At 42.7% G+C, this 24,686-nt stretch overlaps 2 protein-coding genes across 3 annotated transcripts; one reads left to right on the forward strand and one right to left on the reverse strand.

Moving 5' to 3' along the window:
- Positions 1–6,742, reverse strand: she (Src homology 2 domain containing E). The gene is made up of 6 exons (XM_061081070.1): positions 5,850–6,742; positions 5,215–5,341; positions 3,289–3,543; positions 2,698–3,061; positions 1,044–1,163; positions 1–459 (listed from the first exon to the last, which is right to left on the reverse strand). The coding sequence occupies exons 1-6, from the start codon at positions 6,294–6,296 to the stop codon at positions 267–269; spliced, it is 1,506 nt and encodes a 501-aa protein (XP_060937053.1). The 5' UTR covers positions 6,297–6,742; the 3' UTR covers positions 1–266.
- A 1,616-nt stretch (positions 6,743–8,358) lies between these two features.
- Positions 8,359–24,307, forward strand: LOC133013567 (cingulin). 2 transcript variants are annotated; one of them, XM_061080545.1, is made up of 20 exons: positions 8,359–8,506; positions 13,922–14,819; positions 14,907–15,004; positions 15,136–15,205; positions 15,330–15,425; positions 16,456–16,565; positions 16,794–16,905; positions 17,088–17,300; positions 17,835–17,983; positions 18,651–18,771; positions 18,865–19,077; positions 19,232–19,453; positions 19,561–19,809; positions 19,922–20,092; positions 20,338–20,499; positions 20,862–21,035; positions 21,129–21,247; positions 21,647–21,755; positions 21,834–21,997; positions 22,736–24,307. In XM_061080545.1, the coding sequence occupies exons 2-20, from the start codon at positions 13,923–13,925 to the stop codon at positions 22,866–22,868; spliced, it is 3,582 nt and encodes a 1,193-aa protein (XP_060936528.1). In that variant the 5' UTR covers positions 8,359–8,506; position 13,922; the 3' UTR covers positions 22,869–24,307. The 2 variants fall into 2 exon arrangements, with proteins under 2 accessions (XP_060936528.1, XP_060936529.1); XM_061080546.1 differs by having other exon boundaries at positions 14,934–15,004.
- Positions 24,308–24,686: the final 379 nt, after the last annotated feature.

The raw sequence follows: 24,686 nt of genomic DNA on the forward strand, positions 1-24,686 counted from the left end.
GTGTGTGCGTGTGGGTTTATTTCAGATTGGAAACAATAATAATGTGATACGTATTTATTGTAGTATCCAATTTTGACCACTAGGTAGCACTTGGGAGACCTTAAATAAAACTTCTTAATCCAAAGCAGCACATCTTTGAGTATGCATGTATGTGTACACATGCATTATGTGTGAAGTTGTGCATTAATGTGTCATACGTTCTTGTGCTTGTGTCTGTGCATGGTATGCGTGTGTTCCAGTGTGTGTGTTTGTCCTTTTATGCATGGTCAGTGCGGCCTGGGCACAGGTTGCTGCAGGGTCATGTGCTCGGCTCCAGTGAAAGGCAGTCTGTGTGTGCAATAGTGGTGGACCAGCTCGGGGATGCTGGAGAAGATGCAGCTACTCTGATTCAGTGTGTAGCCCAGGCCCTTGCTGCTCTTGGTCTGGGCTACAATGATGTGCACACAGCTCTGACTGGTCCTGGTGGAACAAGGCACAAAGAAAACTGTCAGTGAAGCAAGTTAGGGACTCATCAATAGTTATAGTTGAGAGTTATAAGACGTTGAAGGGCATAATGTGCACGTTGTAACTTAAAAGAAACTGCTCTCTTATCAGTCTCTCCCAAAATTAGACTTGCTGAGTACAGTGGATGTGTAAATGGGGTTAATGATGTGGACGATCCAATAAATGAGCAGTGTCCAACAAATGAGCACTCAGGCACACACAAGTACACACAAGTACACACAAGTACACACACACACACACACACACACACACACACACACTGGAACACAGGATTCCCTTGATTATCCTAGTGAACTAGTTTGTTGTCTGAAGTATAGCACAAATTCTCATGCATTAACATTAATGCCTTACAGGTTGTAATGCCCGATGCTGTGTCTAGTAAAAAGAGCACAAATCAGGCCTAAATAACATATCGGTTACACCTGCAGATATTAAATGGAGAATAATTTTACAAATATCACTAATACAGAGCTATGGACAAACTGAAGAACCATAAATAAATGTCATAAACAAACATTCATACACATCCCCACACTCACTTCAGAGCAATGGAGTACTTGCTGGTTCCTGATTCGCTGTCCCTGACCAGGAAGCTGGCTTCCCTGGAGCGCTGCAGCTGAGCCTCAGCCTGCTGCCGACTCACACTGCCATGGTACCAGCTTGGAGAGGGGGAGGGGGGGGGGGGCACAGAGAGACAGCAGATCAATGACATATAGCTCGCTGACATATGGAGACAAGTCAGATGTCAAGTTAATGATAGGCAATGATGGTGAGAGAAGAAAGCGAGAGTGACGGGAGGATCGGAAAAGGCTAAAGAAGGTTTGGCCTGGACGTAAATCAGGCAGACGGTTGTATGTTGTGGACTGAACGGGTTAACAGGGTCAAAGGGGAACTTGAGAGGGCAAAGAGATAAATAAGGATAAATATGGGAGACCTATGAGGGAGACAAGCTGTCAGCTGGCTACAGGCGAGAGCCCTGTATAAACATCTGGCCTTGAAGCTGGGAGGCTAAACACACTGACATTCAGCCACAACATGAGAGGAAACAATGTGAGCATGCTCTGAGCTCTGAGTGAGTTCCATTGGAAAAGAAAGGCCACAACATGAGGAGAAGGGATTCACGGTTTAAATGAGACTCTGTGGTCAATTCTATCAAGCTTCACCTTCCTCCAGCATTTATATTCAGCACCTCATGGGCTGCTGCTGGCTCATGATTGCATTAATAAGTACTCAATTTCACTTAAAAATGTCTATAGTGCCAAGTGTGAAATACAAATGAGATGTTGGCCAAGAGGACCATCAGGAAAATCTGCTGATTGCTTTTACAACTTTACACAGAGGAATTGATTTGTAGCCAAAACTGAGGAGGGCGCTGTTTTTCCCTCTTCACCCACACCTCCATCGGCAGAGTGGTGAGTAGATACCGAGGCAATTTTTAGATGAACTATCCCTTTTATTAGAAAAATGCTTATTCTTTAAATGTGCTGCTCTGCTTGTATTTGTTATAATAGTTTAATCAGCATTAATAATATGCAGGCGACGCTCCACTAATCCTGTTGCAAGTTGTGCAGGGCGCTAAAGCTCATGCCAGCATATAAAAGGGCAATGATCAATCAACATACTAAAATACAAACAGACCTTTAAAGTCTGACAAGTGGATGTGTTCAAGTTTCCAGTTTGTCAAACCTAAGTATATTTGGACTGTGGGAATTTAGCCAAAATCAGCCTGGATCTATAGCCAGGACCTGTTTACTACTATATAATATGTCAGCTCTTACTTCTTTAAATCGTTGACTGTAAATAAAGATGGACGATTTGATGGCTCTCCAAACGTGAAGCCAAAGCGTCTCGATCACCGCCTGGTGGCTGGCTGAAGTGTGGGTTATACATCCTACCTCTTTAATTTTAGTGGATGGGACATGGATCCAATAAAAAGTCTAAATACATGTTATATTTTTTTTCTCAAAGATGATTTTCTTTCTAACAATAAAAGTAGTTAAGCTAACTTGAATAATTCCTTACATTTTTTAGGTGGATTTTACTCTTTATTGTGTTGTCAGAAATACCTTCTCTATATCACTATTTGTGAAGTTAAACATAATTTTTCACATTTGCCTGATGAACTAGATAAAGTAGGTTTCTGTGTGCCAGTCTTTTCAAGTTTGTAAGCTACAATGTTTTCTCTTCTCTTACCTCTGCTTCTCCAGGGGCAGGCCGGGGTCCACTTTAGCTTCATCCCCCTCCAGTGGGGCACAGAGGGAGGTAGGGGATGGAGGTGAAGGTTTAATGGGGCTGGATGAAGGTGAGAGTTTGAGGGTGGGGAAGGAGGGAGACGGGGGTGTGAAAGGGGAAAGTTTGAGGATAGGGGAGGAGGGGAAGGTGGGAGAAGAGGAGGAGGACGGAGAAGAGCAGATGAGGGTTTTATGGTTCCAGTTCTTCTGTCTCAGGGTGTGCTGTTGCTGCATCTGCATCTGCTGCTGCTGCTGCTGCTGCTGCTGGCGGCTGGAGGCCGAACTGTTCTCTTTAGTGGGAGAACAATCCACGGCCTCGAATTGAGCTGAAGGAAGCAAAAGAGACAATATCAAGCTTCCATAACAGAATTCTATCAAAGCATACCAGAGCAACCAAAGTAAACATGTCTCTGGAAATTGATTCAGCTGGATTGTTGTGTTTCCTCTCTGAAGCAAACGCAAAGTTGTTGTGGCATCACAGTGAAAATAAAGCTTGTGGCATCCTTCCTCCCCATCCCCGCCCCTCCCATCATCCCTCTCTCTCTCTCTCTACCTGACAGCGCTCTGACAATGTCCTCCTTTCTCCACTCCCAGGGCAGTTCGTACTCTCCGGCGGGACGGACGTCAGACTCCGGCCGTGTGACAGGGATCCACACCCCCTCGCTCTCGCCCTCCAGTCCGCCCTCATATGGCGTGTCGTAGATGTTTGGAGGCGAGGGCTTCCCCTCTTCTCCCTTCCTCTCTCTGTTGCCGCGGTCCAGCAGGACACAGACTTTCAAGAGGTCTTTGGAGCCACGTCTGCGGACCTCTACACAGCAGAAGGTCACAGGATTAGTTGGTTAACAGCTTTCAAATGTAGCATTTTACCTCATATAAAGATAGAAAAAACTTTGTCCAAAGGACTCAAAGCTATGTCACATTCTCTTGTTAACTTTTTCTTTGTGTCTTGATCCAAAAGGGGATTTCCTGGTTTTTATATTTTTATATGAACAAATGGCCTCTAAATTGAAGGAAATGTAATTTCCCCTGTGAATGTCAGTGGCTCTATCCCTGGCCCCTTCATTCCTTGGCACACTTCCATCCACATTTTTTCTTGGGCAAGACATTGAATCCCAAATTGCTCCTGACAGCTGTGTTTTAGTGAGTTAGTGTCAGAGTGAATGTGTCAATGGCAAAACTGTAAAGCACTTGGAGTGGACATCAAGACTAGAAAAGCACAGGTGTCAACACTGTGTCACTTTTTTCTGGTAGCTGAGTCAGTCTCCTCTTCTGATTAACTTATCAGATAATAAACTTATCCTCAGACAAATTGAATAACTGTCTGATCTTATATTACATTACTGAACTCTACCTCGATGAGGCCTTTGGTAACCCTGATATGCATTCTCTTTATTTAACCTGTAAAATATAGATCCTAGTCTAACATCAAACATATTAATTGCCTAAATTTGTCTGTGACCAGACATGTACCTATTGCAAGCATCTCAGTATTAATTTGCATAATATCCCATTTAAATGAATGCATCTGAGGGGATGAATGATAAAGGATGTGTCCTGATTGTCACAGTTAGAAAGAGAAAAGGGGAAATGTCTAAACGGGTGTTCAAACAAAATTAAAAAAGGACATTTTAAATTTTGCCTTTTTTATTGACATTATGTACTGGTAGAGTTGTCCAACAGGTCACAGGTTTTATTTGAGTTTTCCATGTTTTCTTGAAATACATTTGATGCATGGTGCCCTCTAGGTTGTGCTTGTTATGAGAAGTTTTTAGGAATTTCACTTGTGTTTCCCTGCTGTCGGACAGGTAGCCTGCGTGTCTGCACTATTGTGTGACCAAACAATGGACCTACAGGAAGAAAAGGTCAACACAGCTGCTGATTGGCTGGCTGACCAGGCCACTTCCTGACTGCTGGGAAGTGATTGAGCGAAGGGCAGAGGGTGAGGGGAGTCGAGGTGGAGGGGGGTTAGTAGGTTATGGGGAAGGTTGAGGGGGGGGTCTTTTGATTTACGGGACACTACAGTATTGTGTGAATATGTGTGTCTATGATTGTGTGTGTGAGTGGAGAGAGGAGGGGAGGGGGGGCACTGGGGCCAAGTTCCTATCAAGAGAATGGGGCAAAGGAAACAGAGGCAGGAGACAGGAAGTTGGAAGAGGAAGCTGCACCCATTGTCCCTGCACAATACTGTTCCTATAGCAGCCGCCAGCCAGGAGGGAAGTTAGTGCAGAGACTGAGGGTCTAACCTGTCTCTGTGTCCCTTTAAAACTCAGTTAGCACGAGTGTGAGATAGTGTGAGTGCAGAGATGTGTGAAGAGTGTCCCTGAATATAATCCAGTTTTGCACTCGTGTGCATTTGTAAAGTCAAACATTTACTTTAACGGCACCATCGTCAGAATATGCAGTTTTGATTTTGCTTCAAGGATATTTTGTCTTCAACATCTTTCTCTAAATGTAACTGCTGTGATGACCCTGACCTCACCTGTAATGATGACCTGGGCGTCATAGGGCTCCATGTACCCATCATTCTCTCCGGCTCTCTCAGCCTCCCTCTGCTCCCGGGTTTTCTCTGCATCGAAAGGATCGGCGTAGTCCTCCAGGATAATCAGCTGTGTGTGAGAAAGGAAAATAAACCCAATGCAGAGGCCTATTCAGATGTTACATTCACCTGGAGACAACAGAGTCGACAGGGGGAGAGGGATCTGATACGCTACAGTGTGTGTGTTGTGTGTGCGTGCATGTGCGTGTGTGGTGTCCATGACTGAGTGACAGGCAATGGAGGGACATGCGGAAATGCTTGTGCAAAGAGGTCAGTGCATTGTGTTTGCCTGTTTGATGTCGCACAATGTAGTAAATCTGCATTGTGTTCTTTTGAGAGTGATGGAAACTGGATACAGGTTTATGAACTGAGGTGGGGAGGGAAGACACAAAGAGAGGCACTGACATAAAGCCCCAGTGTGAAATCTGTATTTTACATTATACAGCCGTTAATTGACTCTTAACCTGCATGCTGTTAAAACCACCTCTGACTTTCATGGTTTGATTCTAGCAAATGAAATATGAAGATCAAAACGTGAGTTTACATTAACTATGGTTCCATCTCTTTGAGTTACTCACCGTTGTCTTGATGTCAGACCTCTTCTCGTTGTCCGGCTGCTTCTTCTCACTGATCCCGTTGAGTTTGGGGGTCTTGTCTTGTTTGTCCACTTTAATCATCCTGCTGATGTACGCTTGCGCCAGACTCGAGGTCCTGACCTGGCGGTTCTCGTCTGGTGTCCCCGTGGCCTCGATCTTGGAGTTCTTGCGACCTTTCCCATAAGTGAGAGTCTCCCAGACGGTCCCACCAGACCCAGCGTTGTTACGACCCAATTCCGTAGCCGAATTCTTCCTGTTTCTCCCCGCTAACAACCCCCCAACTCCTCCATCCTTTCTTTGATTAACTTTCAAACTGTCTCGAGAAAACGAAGGTTTGGTCCGAGGTTGAGAACCTGATTCAGAAGCCGAGCGGACCCTTTCGCTTCCGTTCTTCAGATTGATGGGGAAATCTCTGAACCATTTTGCCATGACTGCAAAGTTGTTAACACGTCGCACAGATGTGATATTAAGCAAAGTATCTGTCTTTTATACGCGCTGCGCCACTTTAACTAACACTGGAACGTGCGCAACAGCTCCAACTTTACGCACAAGTATTTTACGCACGCCTCGCATTAACTTAGGAATGAAACTGCGACGATTTCTGCGTAATCAAACGGACTCGAGACCCCTTTGTGGTGCTGCACTGATTCCCAGCATCTGAAACTCTCCCTGACAGTCAGAGAACGCCTGGTGCGTCTTGGAGATCATTGGCCGGCGGCTCTTCTTTGCTGCGGACACCCTGCAGTAACAACTATCCCTGCAGTTTGAAAAGTAACTTCTCCAGAGCGTAAACTCGAAAGAACTGGAAGTTTTTCTTTGAACCCAGTAAAGATCCCATTCCCGGAGAGTGAGATGGTGCGTCCAGTTTGAGGAGAGGGAGGAGATGGAGAGGAAAGTCCGTGCGCGCAGACGGTGGGATGTTGCTGGGGTTTGGGGAGGGACTGTCTGAACGGGGCGGGGTGGGAGATATACTGTATTTAAATTGAAAGATTTAGAACCTTTGAATCTAGAGAAAATCCCAAATCTGTATCAGTGTCTTTGGAGGTGCCAACAGATACCTGGCAGGAAGCAACAGGTTGGATTCGGAATGTGATGCCAAGTTATTGCACAATTTGAAAACTTGTTTCTCATGCAATCCTTGTCAGCCATAGGTAACAACTTGGAGACATTTGTAATGTTTTACCAATTTGTTTACGCACTTAATGTTGTGATTTCTAATGTCAGGATGGGAAGCTATAACAATGGAACACTTAATATGTCTCAAAATCGTAATTTAAAAAGAGATTATATAATAAACCCATGTGAGAATAACAACTCAACCTTCACCAACTTACCTTGAACAGACCTGCAGACCAAACAAGGACTTTTGTGAATAACGTTATGTTTTCATTAACTGACTCAAAAAGCCTGATCATAAGGGAAACACTGAAACAAAACTCTGTGTTTTTAATCCCTGTGTGTTTGTAGTGTGATGATTGTATTCTATGTTTTTGTGCTGTATTTTGTAATTTATTTATTTTTATAATAAAATATTAGCAACACTAGTAGCACAATATGTAGTCTTTCAGCTGCTAGCTCCATGTTATTGGAAGTAACAAAAGTCTGTACATAGTTTAATATCTGTGTACTTGTAAAGTGTGAGGATTTTATTCTGTATTTTTGTGCTGTAATTTCTAATCATTATCAGATATGGATCAATGGATGTGAAATAAAGCTTAACTAACTAAATCAAATGCTTAAATTTATATCTAGCGACACTAGAGCAGCACAATATGTACTCTTTCAGCTTCTAGTTCCATGTTATTGAAGGTAAAACAAGAAGTGTGGTTTTGATATCTGTGTACTTGTAAAGTATGATGATTGTAATCTATATTGTTGTGCTGTGTTATACAATTCATTGAATTTTGATTCCTTTTTTATAATGACATGGATCTACAAGTCTTTCAGCTGCTATAGTTTCATGTTATTGGAGGTAACAAAAGTCTGTATGTGAGTTTAATATTAATGTGTACTTGTAGAGTGTGTTTGTGTTCTATATTGGGCTGTAATTTCTAAATTATTTATTATTGGTTTATCATACAATACATACCACTTCAGCTGCTGCAGTCCCATGTTATTGGTTTTGCACCTGCAGCCAAAGGCCCAGATGCTGAAGACTGCATATAATTACGCCCCCTACTGTTCAGATGTAGAAACCAGCACAAGGGGGACCAGCGAGTTTTCACCTTGGCTTGTCACTGGAGCTGGAACTGTTCAGACATGAAAGTTTGTGTCGTCAATTCACCTGGAGAGAAAAATAAGGGCCGGACTTCTTCAACCAAATGTACTTAAAGTGGTCCTGCACAGCGAGTGATTGACACGCAGATTCCACCAATAGCAAGCGTAGCCGACATCTAAAGTCCCGCCCCCGCTTGTGCGTTGGTCCAATCCCCGAGCGGCGTGCTGGGAGACTGGGCGGGACGCTCTCATCCCTGACAAAAGGTAACAGGTTGCAGTCGCGGATTCATGAACTTGTCTCTGTGTCGGCTCGCTTTTCTCTCCCAGGAACTTTAACGAATGAGGGAAAATATCTGAACCGTCGTCGAGACCGAGGAGGAGACGTGTCCGTGCGAAGCGTCGCAGTCACTTTGGAGAAGAAGGTAACTTTACGCTTGTTTTTTAAAGACGAACAGCAGATAGTTCGAACCCGACCTGTCAGAAGCTCCGTTCCTCGCGTCTCAAACACTTCTCGGATGTTTTGTGGCTTTTTTCATTCTCATAAAACCGCCTTGTTGTTGTTTTCCCTTCATTTCGAGTCAGTGTGAATTTCTCCTCTCGTTTCTCTGTTCGCCAGAGTAGCTCGTTAGCTGGTTTGATGGGTCCGGAGTCACAGACACAGACAGGGACCAGTGCTCCCAGCTAACTTCAGCTCCGGACACTTGTGATGTGATGTGATTTGAGGTGAAACACACTCTACGTGTTTGTGTTGAAGTTACAAGTCCACGAAAGACACACGAAGATGCTGAATTCGTTTTAAAGCTGGTGTGTGATTTCGGAGCATTAGCAGTGTCTGTGCCCTGAGCTACCAGGGGAATAGGTCACTGGGAAAACTGAACTGGAAAACCATTCCAACACCTCAGACACTGTGATTTATCCTGCTTTTTATCAAGATGAGATAATTCAAGTTAAGATAAGATAAGATAATACTTTACTAGTCCCACCACATGGACATTTGCTGTGATGTAGCAGTAAAGAGGACACAACTAAACAACAGTTAAAAATAATAAATAAGTAAACATGTAATATAAAAGCAAGGGAATATAACAATATCCATAGAATATATATCATATATTAAGTATGAGCATATATATATATACATTTTATTGGATTGCACATTGCATGCCATTGGAATTAGTAGCCTTCATTTAACAAGGTTAGTCCACTTGAGAGAGATTTGGCCAAGAGTAGCCGCAACACAGTTTTAGTAAAAGTAAAAGACAAACGTATATGAATATCATTTAAACTTGATCATATCAAACTCTTGCACAACCTGGACTCAATATGGATTTTTATCTTTTAACTTTAAACTCTACGTTTCTGATTTTGAAGCTGGACATCGCTCTGTATATTAGCCCATGAATCTGTAGCTGAAGGCGTAAACGATTTACAGCACAATAATAATATGGAAATAAAAATGTAAATAAAACTGATGTGTACACACTAGAAGGGCATTTGGAGAGAGCTGCTATGTAAATACGAAGATGCTCTTCAAGATTAAGTTCGAGTCAGATGACGGGTAAGAGAGAAGTAAGTGCAGGTTATAGTTATGAAGTTGGTAATTAAAGGTTCATGGATTGTGTTGTGAATTCTCAATAATTATAGCATCGAACCTGAAAACTGCTGGCAATGGTTTCGTGTTTCCAGAATGTTTAGTGTGGTAGATGCAGTTCTTAATAATACAAGCTGGTAAAAGTCATGCAGATACAAGTAAGCAGATAGAATCCCACAATTCAGTCTTTATCTCTCTCTCTCTTTCTCTTTTCACTCACACACATACACAGCCCATGTAAGTGAGAACCACAGAGAGGGACAAGTGTCTGGAATGCGAGGGGAGGGGTGTACGTATGTGCTTCTAATATGCTGTCATTTGTTTACTATTTGGTAACACCGAAGTCCCTCTTTGTTATGCCAATGAACTTCTCTGGATTTGAAAGGATGAATTAATGGCTGTTTGTTTGCCCGTGAAAGAGGAGCAGTGGCGAGTTTGGAAAAGGGAGATTGACTGCATTAGAGAGGATGAGGGCCTGGGTTTATGTCAAGAATGTAATGGAGAGGGAGAGTGTTCCCTGAGGACTGAGGGGCCGCCTGTCCTTAAACGACAGAGAGGAAGAGAGCTACTGTTTCTGTTGCGTACACGTTCACCTTTTTTTAATTGAGCCTCTAAAACTCAATGATTGACCCGGAGGAAAGAAGGCAGGCTGTGAATGGCCATGTTGGCTCCATAGGAAACTAAACTAAAACTGAAATACTAAATTGATCAGTTTTTCATCTAGAACGACAACCCATGACGACTTTAATCCTCCATTGTTTCCCGGATTAATTGTTTTCTCTATAAAATGCCTGACAACAGGGAAAATGCCTGTTATAATTTCAGTAACACCCTCAGCTACTTTATATTTGTCTGACTAATCCAAAGCCCAAATATATTTAATTCATGTAGAGGGGGTTCAAAAGGTCTAGGACTACTTTCCCATTCATTAAAATGAACCACTTTCCCAGTCAAGTGAATGAGCAAGTGGTCTTAGACTCTAAGTCTTTTGGATATGAAGTGGAAAGACTTTAAAATGCTCAAATTTAAGATGCTAGCTCAAAAATATGATTAATTAACATGCTATTTTAAACAAAAGATTGATTTGCAATTAATTTGACATGATCATGAAAGTTTACCGTTGACCTTGTAAACAAGAGTTTAACATAAAAACAAAAAAAAGATGCAAGATATCAGGGAGCTGAAGGAAACTATTTTCACTATTTTCTTACATTTAACAGACTAAAAGACAAAAGGTTATGGATAAATCTGGACATTATACTGTATTAAACACATACGCTGACTCCATAAGTCAGCAGAGGCATTTTCATGACTCTGCACACTTTGCTGTCGTGTCATTTCTCTCCACAGCCGCTAATCTCCTAATTATATTTACCATTCCGTCTCGGAATCCGAACAGGAAAGTAGCTCCAATTCAATTTACTGTGCAAGAATTTAATTTAAGGCCAGAGGCAGACGGTCAGTCAACGTAACACAAGTGGTAGAAGCATCCGAAAACAGCCCTGTAAGCTTGGAAAACAAGCCTGTGAAAGCATTTCTATTGTTAGTGTGGGAATAAGTAACTTGATTCTCTAAAAGACCACTAGGACTAACCCACATTAAAAAAAAGATTATTGCTTAATATTTGCATTACTCACTTGATTTATTGGTTTATGAGAACATAGCAAAAATTAAGGTGACATAAAAGCCATTTATTCAAAGCCGTTAGCAGTTTCAATGTATTGCTGATTCATTATCTGACAAATTGATTAATTTGACACAAATGTTCCAGCTTCTAATATTTTTTTCTATGAAATAAAGAAACTATCATGTTTTTAAAAGAGTTAATTAACAGTTAAGGAAGTGTTCTGATAAAATGGAAGATAACAGATGATAATATAAATACCTTCTGTATTTTTAAGGGCTTTGGGAAGAAATTAGTTTGGGGGGGAAAAGGGGAGGGTGATGTAGATGAACATGTCATTGTTGAAGCAAACTTGTTGTAATCAAGGACAATGTGAGAGAGTGAATGAACAAGGGCAGGGATAGTTTTGGCATTCTCAGAATGGCTGCCCTCGTTTTCCGCCCCACATCAGCTGGACAATAGGATGCGTCTGCCCCCTCACCACATCCCTCCCGGAGTTGGCAATGTGTTCTTCGTCTATGACACAAAAAAATAATCTGATGAAGATGAACAGCTATGAAAAGAAAGTTTTATTCAGCATTCAGTCTTTCTTAACCGTAAGTTAATAAGGCCCAAGATTGCTCAGACTCTCTGCACTAATCAGATGAACATTTCCCATTAAATCAATGGATGTTGTTTTCTGCATTCCTCGTGATGGCGTCCGTCCCGGGATTGTCAGTGCATGACACGTTTGCTTGACCTTGGAATCGAGGCACTGGTCTGCAGACTTCATGCCCGACTTCACAAATGTGCTATGACGTGGGGTTTCCTCTGTGGTTCCAAAACGGTGGAGAAAAAAAGAGAATCGACCTCACTGCGCACATTGTCCGATGAGCAGGCCTGTCTCTGGTCGATGCTTATGCACCACAAGCATACAGATCATATTTAAAGGTCATCATGCCATTACATATGACGTTGCTTTGTTCACGGGCAGCCCAGAGATTTACCTTCACCTGTTCTTACCCTGAAGTTGTTTTAGTGTTCTTTACTGTAAGGTGTGGCTCAGTAGTTTGCTATTCCTTAGAATGACTTGGCTGCTTTGTGGTATACAGCTTCCTAATTCTGTATGGGAATATAAAAAGTGTGTGTGTAGCTGTTCAATAATGGATACTATTTGAGGGTTATTTTCTGTGTACGTGGGGGATGGTTGTTCACAGGAACGGCTTGACTTTGGATGTTATCACACAAGGCACTGATAAGAGAAGAAAAGCGGGCTGTTTCTTTTTCTCTCTCACATTACCCTCCCTTTCTGGCTCCCCACCCACTCTCCCATTCTCACCTTGGGTAGCTGTGGGGAGGAAGTGAAAGGAGAAGGGCCCAGAGGTCAGGAGGGAGTGTTGTAATAGGTTTGAAATGGGTTAAATGAACCATAGAGTTGTAACGTCACTGGGGATGGGATCATAACACGAGGCTTGATCAGTCAGTCGATGTGATATCAGGAATGTTAAGTACTTTAAAGAGCTGTCAGTGTCAAAACCGGTTTGCAGTGACGTATGGGAGCTGTGGAGGAGTTTGAGATTTACTAGTCAACTGCCATCAAAAAGAGGGAGGGTTAGGGAGTCAAGAAAAAAACAAAAGTTGAGAAATTACAGAGTGAGAGAATGAAAAGAACAGTTGCCATAGCACATACAGTTTGTATTTGTATTCAAGCTGTCAAAGTTTTGGCGGGGGTTGGGTCTAGTATCGGCTTGGGAAGTTTCCAAAAGTTGGGAAAGACTGAGTTGGTCCTTACAAGTGGAGAGTGATCTGTGGGTGTGTGCTCTCAGGTTAATGACTAATAGAGTGCACCGAGGACAAAGTCCACAAAAGCAGCCGAGAGACAGAAACCAAGTGTCACTGCGTATGAATCAGTGTCGCTGTGTTCGTTCCAAGCAAAGCTGCATCTCTGTTTTGGTCTAACAAGCGTCTGTCATTTCCACATTCTTGCTAATGAGTGCTGAGCCATTCTATTATTTGGTTTTCTAATTTGTGGGATGATTTGATAGAGGAGTTTCTAAGTTAACCTGATTATTGTTGTACTAGTCTTTTTTTCTCTCTCTCTGCATCCCTTACTATGTTATTTTTGTTTAAGCCTGTACCTAATATCAAAGTTTGATATCCATATTGATATTAATTTGTGAATTAAAGAAGTTCCCAAATAATAAATATCAACAGTAATTTTTAAAACATTAATACAAAGCATGAACAAACAGTCTCAATACAGATCTCTTTGTTTTAGATTGAAGGATTATGACCAAGATACACGTAAAGCAGGAATTTTAAAGGGAGCAATAACTAATAACTAACTATATTTAACTCTTTCTAAATTCCATCAAACAGATTTTCTATACAGAAATGTCTTGTTATTGACACGTAGACAAGCACCAATGTATTTGCACTTTAAGCTAACATCAGCAGGTCTTTGACTTTGCTGATTTATCGGTTTAGAACTAATTCAGACTTTTTCAGTTTTTGTAATTTTCTATTTTGGATATTGCTACAAGATTAAAGCCAATATGCAGCCAGGTAGCTCTGATGCAGCACTCTTTCCCCGTCCTTGCTTCCTTTCTCTACTCTTCATCCTGATCTCTTCTCTGTCACCAGAATGAGCACACCATCCTCAGACAGGAGGACCCCAGTGGACTACGGCGTCCAGATCCGCTTCATAGATGACCTGCAGCCTGGGCCCCAGCCCAAGACCAAGACTCAGGCCCCCTCCAAATACGGTGTTGCAGTCAGGGTGCAGGGTATCGCTGGCCAGCCCTATGTGGTCCTGAAGGATGGAGAGAAAGGAGACTCATATGGGGTCCAGCTCAAAACCCAGCCCTTATCTGGCTACACTAGCCTTCCACGGCGGAGAGAGAAAGACGAGCCAGGGGCATATGTAGGAGGAGGAAGCGCAGGAGGGCAAGAAGGGGCGCTACGCCGAGCCCAGTCCCATGGGTCACTGTTGGACAGGGATGGAGAGGAAGGGGCAGGCAATGAAGATTTCCAGCTGTCGAGACCACCAGGGGATGGGAAGTCTGGTAGTTATGGGAACTTGGATGGAGGTTTAGGTGTAAGAGGAGAGAGAGAGCGACCTCAGCATGTCAGTGGTAGAGGTGGGCCCATGGAAAGGAATAAATGGGGTGGTTCTTATCAGACAGGGCTCAATGGGTCATCGGGGTCAGTGAGGGGCAGTCAGACCTACACCGACCCTCCTCAACAAACAAATGATTTTCAGTCTAATCTGAGACAAACTGCTGTAAACAGAGCAGTAAACAGGTTTGATGGTGTAAACAGAGGGGACCAGCAGAGAGGCCTCCTTCCTCCACAACAAGATCCCAGAGCTACATCACCTCTTCACAGCCCCCACCCCTACACCTCACCACCGTCCTCCACTCACAGCAGCTTGGGGCGCAGCCAGCATGCTGGCACCAGTGGACACTCTGTGAATCAGTGGCCTTTACCAGGGAGAGAAGCTGCTGTGGTGACACCGCAGGCCGGACTCACTGAGACACAGGTAAGAATTCTGTGTTTTTCGGCTTGGCCATTAAATCCTATATTCAGTGCAAAATTGCAAGAGTAGTTTTCTGATCTATATCTTAAGGTGACCCCTGACCTTTTGCTGGACCAGGCACCGAGTGCAGAGATGAGCGGTGAGGAGGAGCAGGTGATGCAGACCATATACAACATCCTAAGGCAAGGGTATGGAGCTCCATGTCATCATCAACTTCCTGTTACTGGAATAGCACTTTTTTTTATGAATGCCGAAATGAAATACTCACAGATGACATTTATGTTAAGCTGTTACCTTTTGCCTTTTCCTCTTTCCTCAGAACCAATGAGAGTGATGTTGCCATCAGGCACAGGGTCAAGCTCATCGCTCAGAAGATTCAGAATATAAAGGTTTGTCCCTGAGGAAAATATCTAATTCCAAGTTCAGGAAGGTTTGTTCCTGAACTTGTTCATAAAGAGATAATGCAAGTAGTTAACGTACAGCATTTTAGTCTCCTTACACCTTTGTCTTCAGTCTAAAGATTCCCAGAGGGAAGAGTGGATGAGAGAAAAGAAGGAGCTTGAGAGAAAGACTGCTGAACTACAAAGTGCCCTGCAGGAGGGAAAGAGGGTAAGAAAAGCAAGAATAAAGATGTGATGATATACAGATTTTATGTTTAGCCATCCATTAACTTTAATACAACTTTTTTCCTGCTGTAGCTCTAAATCCCATATTATTTGGTTATATTTCATTTAGGGCTGGGCAAGTTAACTTGTTTCAATGGCGTTAACTCGAGTTAACTTGAGTTAACTTGATGAGTTAACTCGATTAATTATTTTATCTCGCATTCACTCAGGTTTGATTATTTATTGTTTTATTGTGAAAGTCAGGCTTTTATTTTGTGAAAGTCTGTTGCTGACTGCTGCAGAACAGGAAAAAAGAAAATAATGCTGCAGAACAGGAAAAAAGAAAATAATTGGCGGATAAACAATCAACTCAAGTGATGAGTTAACTCGATTAAAACGAGTTAACTTGCCCAGCCCTAATTTCATTTGAACAAACCCATCATCAAAGAGAGGGCAGGTATAAAATGCATACTTGAGTTTTGGGTTGTTACTATAGTTTTGTTTCACCCACCAAGTCTAAATTCAGCCCGCGCATTGCAACTGGCTACCACCAGGGGAACCTGCCACTTTAACTCGCCTCTAATTACAAAGGGCACCTCCAATGTAACACACACATGCTCCTTAAAAGGAGAGCACCCACTGTCAAGTGAAGGAGGCAGTTGGTTGGAAGTACAAAACTGTCCTCAGAGTCTTTTTGGCTTTTTTACTAATCTAACCAGGAGGCCTGGGGGTTCCTTGGAGTGTGCTTCAGATTAATCCTCTGATTAATCCCTAAAGCCCTCCAGCCTGATCAGAGGTGCACACACAGAAGAATCTTACCTCAGTAATGACGCATCAAATGTGAGTTTAAGGAAATTGGGCAGGTCTTAATCTCTAATAGCCCCTAAGAACTTAATCCTTTATGCCTATTGATCGGCTGGCAAATGCAGGCCCGCTTTAGCATTTCCTAAAAGACCATTGTTTATGCCACCAGAGCTACCTGGTGTCTCATGTTTCACTGCTCTCATTTATTCATCATGTCTGCTTGTGTGTAGGACTCTGATCCCGCCCTGAAAGTTGAGCTGGAGTCCTGTCTGGATGAAAATCTGCAACTGCGGGAGATGCTGGACAGAAAGAAAATAGAATTAAATGAAACACATTCAGAGTGAGAGCATAACAACACTCTCACACAAAGAAGAAAGCATGAATAGGCATGGTACTAGTCTTTGTGGTCAGGAGTAAGAGGGGAAATAATGAACCTACTTTGATTTCACGCACACACTTCTCACAATTCCACGAACAAGCAGTTACTGTATCTCATTCATGCGGCCGAACAAGTATTGTATTGTCATTTGAATTCAGAGACGTAATGTCTATGCTCCTTTTCTCGCAGGCTGACTCAGCTCAGGATGGATAGAGAGAATGCAGAGGCCCGAGTCAGAGAGATGGAGGACCAGCTGGCTGAGCTTCAGGACGAGCTGAGGAGAGATAACGGCAACAAAACGGTACCAATGAAACACTGATGAACAGGGACAAATCACCACCACTGGATTATAAAACATATTTATAGTTTGAATAGCTGAGAAAGCTTTTGCGGTTAAAAGCAATATTCAATTTAATAAAATAGTATAATGCTGACTGGTCAAGCGTATCAAGCGTTTATACTGTACATTCCCTGTGTCTGCAGGACCTGATGTCTTGTCAGGCCCAGCTGATGGAGGTCTGCCAGCTGAAACACAAGCTGGAGGAGACACTGAGACAGAGAGAGAGGGAGCTCACAGCTCTGAAAGGAGCACTAAAGGAAGAGGTGGCCACACATGACAAAGACATAGAAGCCCTCAGAGAGCAGTACAGTGCCGACATGGAGAAGCTCCGCAGCAGCATGGAGCAGGTGTCTCAGGTGTGTACACACACACACACACAGGCACACACACACACACACACACACACACACACACACACACACACACACACACACACACACACACACACACACACACACACACACACACATACACACACACACACACACATATATATATATTTACAAACTTACGTTATTTACATTTGATCTTATACATTTACATTTATTTACATATTGATCAAACCAGTCCCAGCACAACAGACTCCCTGAGCAACAGTGTGCATTTAGCCCTTCTGGTGACATTTGTATATTGTCTTTAAGTGGAGTTTCTTATTGATAATAATTTAATAAAGTTGGCAATGTCTCCCTCCCTATCTGTGGCAGGAGAGCCCAGTCCTGGCACTCTCTCGTGCCCACCACGAATAACAGGCACCATAAACAGTCAGTGCTGGTGCTAGGAGTTAATGTCCATTCTTGAAATGTGCACCGCTAACGCTTAAAAAATACTGATATCTATTTATGAAATGATACAATACAACATGCTCTCAACTCTTCTGCCTCCTGTTTCAGTCTCATGCAGGGATCGAATCCGAGCGTTTGCGTGTCAATGCATCAGTTCGCTCTCTACAGCAGCAGCTGGAGGACTGTCGAGACGAGAGCGGCCACTGGATGGAGCAGTTTCACTCCACCAGAGATGAACTTCGAAAAACTAAACAAGAGTGAGTCTAAAAACATCTAAACACATCATATTAACCACAGAGTGTATTCATCAGTACTTTCCTGGTTTGGGATTTGCATCTGCTGTACTACTAATGTGTGTCCATCTCCTCTCTTATTTCATTATACTTTGTCAATGTGTCTCCCTCTCTGTCAGAGAGCCACCCAGCACTCCTGGAGCACCGTGAGAGTCACTAATTGATCCACATTTCTGTGTAGATAGCTGTAGATGTGGCTAGCTGTGCTAAAAACGGTATCCCTGTAGTGACAAGGCCATCCACACGTGATCTTAGCTCAAATGTGGACCATGAACACCTGAGGGCATGAGTCCCACTGGGAATATGGACCATATCTAGTTTTTTGGTTGAGCAGAAATGATGCTTAATAGCCACACACAACATTTTTGCATTTGAATTGTCTTCATTGTACAGATACAGAGAGAGCTGTGGATGGTCTACACCTGAGTGTTTAGATAAAAAACAGGGAAGGTTGATGTATGTCCTGTTTTTGACGATTAAATAATGATTTAATTGCTCATTGAACACAACAAAATAAAACTCTTCTGTCATGATTCACCTCAACAATCCAACAGCTACAGATCAGCTTATTAAGCAGTAACACTATATTGGTGCAGTCGGCTAACATCACTCGTATGTTCACATTTTTCAGACTCCTGCAATCTCGTCTGGAAAAAGAGGAGTTTGAGGAGGAACTGAAGGAGCTCCAGGAGAGAGTGAGCACCATGAAACAACAGATACCAGACCCCACCCACACCCAGACTCTCAACCAGGTGCAGTAAACACTTTCACAGCTTTACACCATCACTTATGCAAGGTTGAAAAACAACCAAATTCAACATCAAAATCTTCATATATCTTTCCAGGAGCTCAAGAGATCCAATGCTGATCTGCAGAAGGCAAAGACTGAGGTGGAGAAGCACCGGACGGAGTTTGACAAGAAGGTTATGGAGGTCATCACCATAAAGAAAACTCACCAGAACCAAGAGGCAGAGATGAAGTATGAGATCGACAGGCTCAAGGGCCAATTGCAGAGGGCTAAAGAAGACTACGCCAAGGCACAGGAGAAAAATAAGCAGGTTAGTTTAAACTCACAGGGCAACAAAGATCATCATTTAGGATCTTTGTGAAGTTTTGTGTGGTAACATGTATGTGGCAGATGGACTTGCGTGACAAGATGGTTAGAATCATCTCTTGAATTGTTTTTCTAAATCCGTTTCCTCCTGCCTGTAGCTCCCAGACCCATCCACCATCTCAGAGCTAGAGCAGAAGCTTGTGGAGGCAGGTATGGAAGCTAACCAGCTCAAAGAGAAACTCTCATTGGCTGAAGAGGAAGTGGAAAGCAGAAAAACACAAATCAGTAGAGCTCAGCTGGACCTTAAGTCGCTTCAAGATTCCCAGCAGGAGCAGAATGACGCCAACGCACGTCTTAAAGATAAACTCTCACGGTTAGAGGTAACATTACATCCTCCCACACGACACTGTTCAGCTCAGCGTGTTAGATACTCTGCAAGAAGTAGATGCATCGAAGCATAATTGCACATCCTCTGTGGTTTCGTCAGGCTCAGCTGCAGACCAGCACCACAGAGAGCTCAGAGACAGAGCTGGCCCTCCACTCTGAGGTGAGAGGCCTGAGATCTGAGCTAGATGAGGCCAAGAGAAAAACCTCCAGACTGAGCCAGGAGCACCGTGAAGGCAGCCTACGCCTGGAGGATACAGAGAAAGAGAAGGAGACACTCAGACAGAGCATCAACCAGCTGGAAGAAGCCAAACGGCAGCAGGAGAGAGCTCTGGAGAAACTCAACAAAGAGGTGAGAAAGGCCTGTGCAGCCAGCAGCATCCAGCTGCTCAACAGAGGACACACACAGCACAAAATATTCATCCACTGTGTTTTTCATTGTGTCCCCTCTCCCTCCCTGTCAGCATGAGTCTCTGACCATGTCCTCAAGGGAGGAGGCACAGGCTCTCAGGGTGCAGCTGGAGGAGCAGAGAGACAGAGCACGCAAGGAAATGCACGAGGTGCAGCGTCATGGAAACGACGCTGAGACTGAGCTCGAAAGAAGCAACACAAATCTAAAGAGACTGGAGGAAGAAGTGCGTGTTTGTGTTTGGACGTTTGTTTTAAGTGTTTGTTTGCATGATAACCCTCTTATTTGGGTTTCATTATGAAAATCATGTCCGGTCTTAATATGTTTAGACATATAATATTCATTGTGAATGCTTCACCGATTGTATTCATCGAAAGCTGATTATATAATATAATACTATCATATAATTTTCTTCTGATGAACATTTGGATTGACAGAGAGCATTTCTAATTATACGATAAACTTCACTAGATGTCACGGCAGAAGAAGGAGATCCTGCTGGTGTGTGAGGAGAGAGACAACCACCAGCTGGATAAAGAGCTTCTCACCAACAGACTGCGCCACCTTGAGGGAGAGGTGGAGGGCGGCAAAAACAACCACAACGAGAAAACCCGGGAGATCCGGATCCTGGAGGTACGATATGAGCACGTGTCTACCACCTGGTAACGGGGAATAAACCATCTGGGAAAATTAACAATGGCAACGCAGATACCACTCATTAATGGTTTTGCTGTGCATACATTGTTAGTGGGACGGTCTGTACATGTGAATTTAAGAAAATATCTTGCCTCCATCCGTGAATTAAGCACACATGGCTTTAGATTCAAGTGTTAACTTTTGCACTGCACACATTGTCCAACAAGGTCTGTATCAAAACTAGACATAATGGAACAGTTCTGTCCAAACTTGACAGTTATCTAATCTCTCACTTGAGCTAAATCCAGTGCAGGATTTCTGAGCACTTAACGAAGCAGAACCTGTCTCGGCTCTATCAGGACAAGCTGAAGCGTATGGAGCTGGAGCTGGAGGAGGAGAGAAGCAGCGCGGAGATGATGACTGAGCGGATGACGAGGAGCAGAGACCAGATCGATCAGCTCCGCGCCGACCTCATGCAGGAGAGATCCTCCAAACAGGACCTGGAGCTGGACAAGAACACCATGGAGAGACATGTATGTGCACGTATGACCCACCTGTGTTTGCCGACATTTGTGATCAGCAGCTTTCACCTGACTCTCCTTGTGTGTTTGTCTTTGTGCCGGCAGCTGAAGGAGCTGAGGAGCCGTGTTGTTGACATGGAGGGCCAGTCTCGCTCCTCAGCGGGAGTCTCTCAGCTGGAGAACAAGAACCTGGAGCTTGAAGAACGCCTGCGCAGCGAGGAAAGGTAAAGTGCAACTGATGGAAAACTTCCTCCAATAGATCCTCACTCTGACCCACATTTTTCCTCTTTTGTTTGAATCCAATATTCATCTATATTCTGAAGTATTTATAATTATATTTTGGTGGTTTTCATTTACTTTGTGAAATTTAGACAGGAAAGATATTTTCAAAATATGAATGATAGGAGCCATAATTTGGGCTGTAACTTTAAGTTGGTGTTATTTGACTGTATTGCTTGAGTTTTTGATAATGATAAAATAAGTGAGCTTTGGAATTGGAAAGTCCCCCTTTGCTAAAATATTCTGTTCCATATTATTACATTTAATCAGCAGAGATGCAGAGAATGATATTCATTAACATGCTTCTATGTCTTTTGCTCTCTTCTTCTCCTGCTTATGAAAAGGGATAAGAACACTGTCCTGGCATCTCAACGTCGTATGGAGAGGAAACTTAAAGACCTCAGTTTGATGCTGGATGAGGAGCGACAGACACACACTGAACAGAGAGACCAGGTACACACACTTACCAGCCACTGGATGTCAGTATTACCTTTACTGAAAAATTACCTTTAACCTTGTTGTACGTTGCAGTTTGCCCTGAGGGTGAAGGCTCTGAAGAGGCAGGTGGATGAGGGAGAGACGGAGCTGGAAAGGGTCGATGTTCTCAGGAGAAAAGCTCAGAGAGACATGGAGGAACAGATGGAGTTTAAAGACGCTCTGCAGACCAGAGTCACAGCTCTGGAGGTCGAGATCAAGTAAGCATTTACTCTTCTTTGTCTCAGTTTTATAGTTTCTCATCCAATTTTTTAGTCACTGAGCTTTTGGTTTTGACTGATTAGGCAAGAGACTTCCTGGCAGCCATATTATCACAGCTCTAGGGACCTTGGGGCCAGGTTTGGAAACTACTTCTTGTGTGATTTTCAGGTTTGGGTCGGGTTAAGTCACGTGGGTTGGGCTTTTACTCTGCATGTGTCTGTAATCGGGGGAAACTTTGGGCTCGGGCCGGGTTCGGACAGTGTGGGTGGGTGTGTGTGTGTGAGTTTTAGAGACTCCACCACCTCTTTCTTGCGTCACAGAATGAGTAAAGCAGAAATGAAAATGATGAGCCAATTCCCGTGAACTCAGATTCCTTGTGTGTGACACACAGTTACAGACACCTGGTGGAGATTTACTCAGCCTCCCTGAGGTGCAGTATTTCACAAATTGACGTGTGTAAAACATCAGCGGGCACCCACGTGAGAGAAAGAATTTCATTAAACTCAAATGGGGCATTACTCATGTATCACAGGGGGAAATAAAATTCCAGACATGCGCCCACTCCTGAGGAGTCACATGTTATTGTTTTATATGACCAGCAGATGGAGCACTGTAATCACCTAGTAGCATTAACATTAGCAAATAAAGCAACTGATGACAGAGTAGCTGCGTGTTTCAGTAGTAAATTATAACAGCGAGGATTCTAATGATGATGATGTGATAATGATGTGTCACAGGAGGAAAGCTCAGGCAGCAATGCGTCCAGCTCTGAATTCAGCCCTAAGCTCAGATGATGACGACAGCTTCTATGACCCGACCACCATCACCTCCATCCTCACTGAGGGCAACCTCCAGACCAGCTCCTGTTGAGGCAGCACTTTGGGGACCGGGCGGGAGAGAGAAAGCAGCTATAGAGGGTAGTGTAGGATCCCTGGTTTGTAGTTTAGGAGTAAAGCCAAAAGGCAGAATGGTATGCACTACATATAAAGTACACATTGTAGCAATTAGCAGGGGAGAGATTTTCCACACTCGATTGAACGGAAGGAGACAAAACATCCTCTTCTGTTCGGGGAATTCACTTCAGTCGTCTACAATGTGCTCAGATGTTCTCCACCACGGTACAACTGGAACAAATCCTAATCATGCACATCGTACACAGCCAATAGGTCTCAGACCAGTTTTAGGTTAAGATTGTTCATCAAGCACTTATGGTTCTATGTCTGGCTTCGACTAAAGGGTAACTTATACTCTCATTTCCTGGTGTAAAAAGTTTACATAGTAGACAGAAGGCAGGTAGAACCACAGAAAACAATGACTGTGATTATTAAAGCCACAGAGGAACGAAAACTGCGAGCAATGCAACAAAATAACCCTGAAATGAATTTGCATAACCAGCTCAAATGGTTTAAGTACTGTAAATGATTCCTGCTGAATGAAATCTGGATTTTGTTTACTGAAAACAAAATATATATATGTTTAGCTCTGGCATTCGTCTGTCCTGTGGTTTAGAGTTTACTCCACATTCCAGTCTTCACTGTCACATGGTGTACAAAATAAAATATGACACTATTATAGCATCTCAAATGGATTTTTTTTACACAAGGACACAGGTTCTTCTTTCAAACCAGTAATAAATAGCACATATGTGAGAGAAGCCTCATGTTAGTACAAAAGTTAATTCATTGAATCATTATTCTGTAGAGGTTTCTCAGTAAAGATGCAACCATGTAGGATCTCAGGAGTTTTGTTCCATAACTCTGACGACAGAGAGATCTGTGCCTAACGAGCGTCTTTCCTTCAGAACATGAAGGATTCAAATGGTTTTCCACTTTCAAAGAAACAAAATGGCCAAAATATCTTCACTGTGTCGTAGAAACTTTACAAAATGTTTGATTGAAGCTGCACAACTTCTATGCATTCCCTTATAAAACATGTACATTCCTTTCATTACAATGCCTTAAATGATTTTTAATTTGACCTGTTATTCTTATCAGAATTATTTTTTGTTGTAAAGTTTTGTAGATTTGAGTCTTAAACTGATTTTGTAAACAGTTTGAATAATCAGTTGAACTTATAATTGTTTTACATTCTGCTGCAATGTAACATTTCTCTCTGTGATTCCAGTGAAACTGGAAAATGGTACCTATATGATTTGTTAGACAGCTGAATATACATATGTTGAATTGAAGGTGCTGGTATTTACTGTAATTGTTGAATGGAAAGGTTTCACACTGTAACTGTACTTCAGAGAATAGTTTTTCTATTACAAGTACGAATTTACAAACAATAAAACTATCAAGTTAAAATGATCTGTTTAATCATTGTCATTATTACAGAATATTACTTTAACATTTTTACTGTGTAGTTACTTTTTGGAACATCTCAAATAAGGAAATAAGGGGACTTAAATCTCAATGTCAGGATACACAATTTCCTCATTTTTTTGGACATTTCACCTTTGCTCTTCTAATCTTGACATCTGTGTTAAAGCAGAGGACATTTAATTCTATATAATTAATTAATCTGTCATGTGGAAATGCGTGATCACACTTGCCTCAGGCGTTCTGAATAAAAGAGAAGGAAATGTGACTAATTAAAAGACACAAAGCAGTCTGATAAGGACTTTACAGAAATGCATCCACCTTACGACATGTCATGCTGCAATGCTGATGGATCATTTGTGTTGTG

The sequence above is a fragment of the Limanda limanda genome, chromosome 11 (assembly GCF_963576545.1).
Source record: "Limanda limanda chromosome 11, fLimLim1.1, whole genome shotgun sequence".
Lineage (NCBI taxonomy): Eukaryota > Metazoa > Chordata > Actinopteri > Pleuronectiformes > Pleuronectidae > Limanda > Limanda limanda.